This window comes from Mus pahari, chromosome 1, assembly GCF_900095145.1.
Source record: "Mus pahari chromosome 1, PAHARI_EIJ_v1.1, whole genome shotgun sequence".
Classification (NCBI taxonomy): domain Eukaryota; kingdom Metazoa; phylum Chordata; class Mammalia; order Rodentia; family Muridae; genus Mus; species Mus pahari.
The window spans coordinates 79,558,037-79,559,433 of NC_034590.1; the positions used below are offsets into that span (position 1 = coordinate 79,558,037).

The 1,397-nt window shown below is 46.2% G+C and overlaps 1 protein-coding gene across 1 annotated transcript in view; it reads right to left on the reverse strand.

Moving 5' to 3' along the window:
- The window catches only part of C1H11orf16 (chromosome 1 C11orf16 homolog), an 11,337-nt gene that overhangs the window by 7,287 nt on the left and 2,653 nt on the right, over nt 1-1,397 (reverse strand). Inside the window, exon 3 of the mRNA XM_021201428.1 lies at nt 1,294-1,385. Within this exon, the coding sequence (XP_021057087.1) occupies nt 1,294-1,385 (92 nt within the window). The remainder of the gene's footprint in view (nt 1-1,293; nt 1,386-1,397) is intronic.

Genomic DNA, 1,397 nt, shown 5'->3' on the forward strand with positions numbered 1-1,397 from the left:
GAGGCCAGCCTGGTCTACAGAGTGAGTTCCAGGACAGCCAGGACTACCCAGAGAAACCCTGTCTCTAAAAACCAAAAAAAAAAAAAAAAAAAAAAGTACTGGAGCTGGCGACATAGCAGAGAGCATAATTGTATGTGCAAGACCCCAGGTTCCATCCCAGCACTACATAAGCCAAGCATGGTGGACACAAGAGGATCAGAGGTCCCAAGGTCAGGGCATCCTGGGGTATGTGAGGTCCCATGACAAAAACTTAGGACGTGGGATCCGAGGGGAGGCTCCGTGGTTCCAAGAGCACTTGCTACTCTTTGCAGAGATGCCAGGTTTGGGTTCCAGCTCTCACTGCAGTTAAGGAGGGATGCGATGACCTCTTCTGGTCTCCGTCGGCATTACATGCACATGATACACTTACATTCACGCAGACAAAACACTCACATAAAATTAAAATAAAACTGATTTTAGAAAGAGAAGTCCAAAAGAAGTAAGTTGCCACTGAAGTAGCGCCTAGGCCTGGCTCCTGGCGTTTTTAGGGACAAGATGCTGTGTGTGAGAGCCAACGTGCTCACATATGGGAAGCACATCCTCATTCTTCTTCCTCTGAGGCTCAGACCCATAACTCAGCACACCGGATCTTCCTGAGCAACAAATGCATATTTTTCTTGCTGGTAGGAGATGAATTGTGTTTCTCCTTCTGTAAGTTAATGTATTTAATCTTGGTGCCAGTACCCCAGCCTATGATCTCTTTTTAGGAATCAGGCCATTACAGGTATAATTAGTTAAGATGAGGTCACAGTGAGCAGGGCAGGCCCTTAATCTGACTGGTGTCTTTATACCAAGAGGAAATTTGAGGAGCTGGAGGGGTGGTTCAGTGGTTAAGCACACTTGTTGTTCTTATAGAGAGCCTGGGTTCAGATCCCAGCACCCACATCAGGGTGCTCAGAACCACCTGTAGGTCTAGCTTGAGATCCAGGGCCTTCTTCTGGCCTATGCACATATAAGTACACAGAGACACATAAATAGAAGTATTTGGGGAAAAGAGGAAATCTGAATGAATAATATTCAGATGGAAAGCCGTGTTAGGTGAAGGCAGAGGTCAGGGTGATTCTTCTGCAAGCTAAGGAAACCCCAAGGTTTTGAGCAAATACTGGAAATTACAAGACTGGCAGGAAACAGACTCTTCCTGTAGCCTTTAGAAAGAACCCACCTTCAAACACCTGATTTACAGCCTCAAGAAACGGGAGAGAATAGGTTTCTGTCATTCAAGCTGCTCATTTTGTGTGGCACTTCACCACATACCTGTAACAACTTGGCCAAAAAACTAAACTTGCGAACATACAATGCTAAGACACGCCAGTTGCGAGAAGGCCACCAGAGGAGTGAGGAGTGAGCTGAAGGGGAGA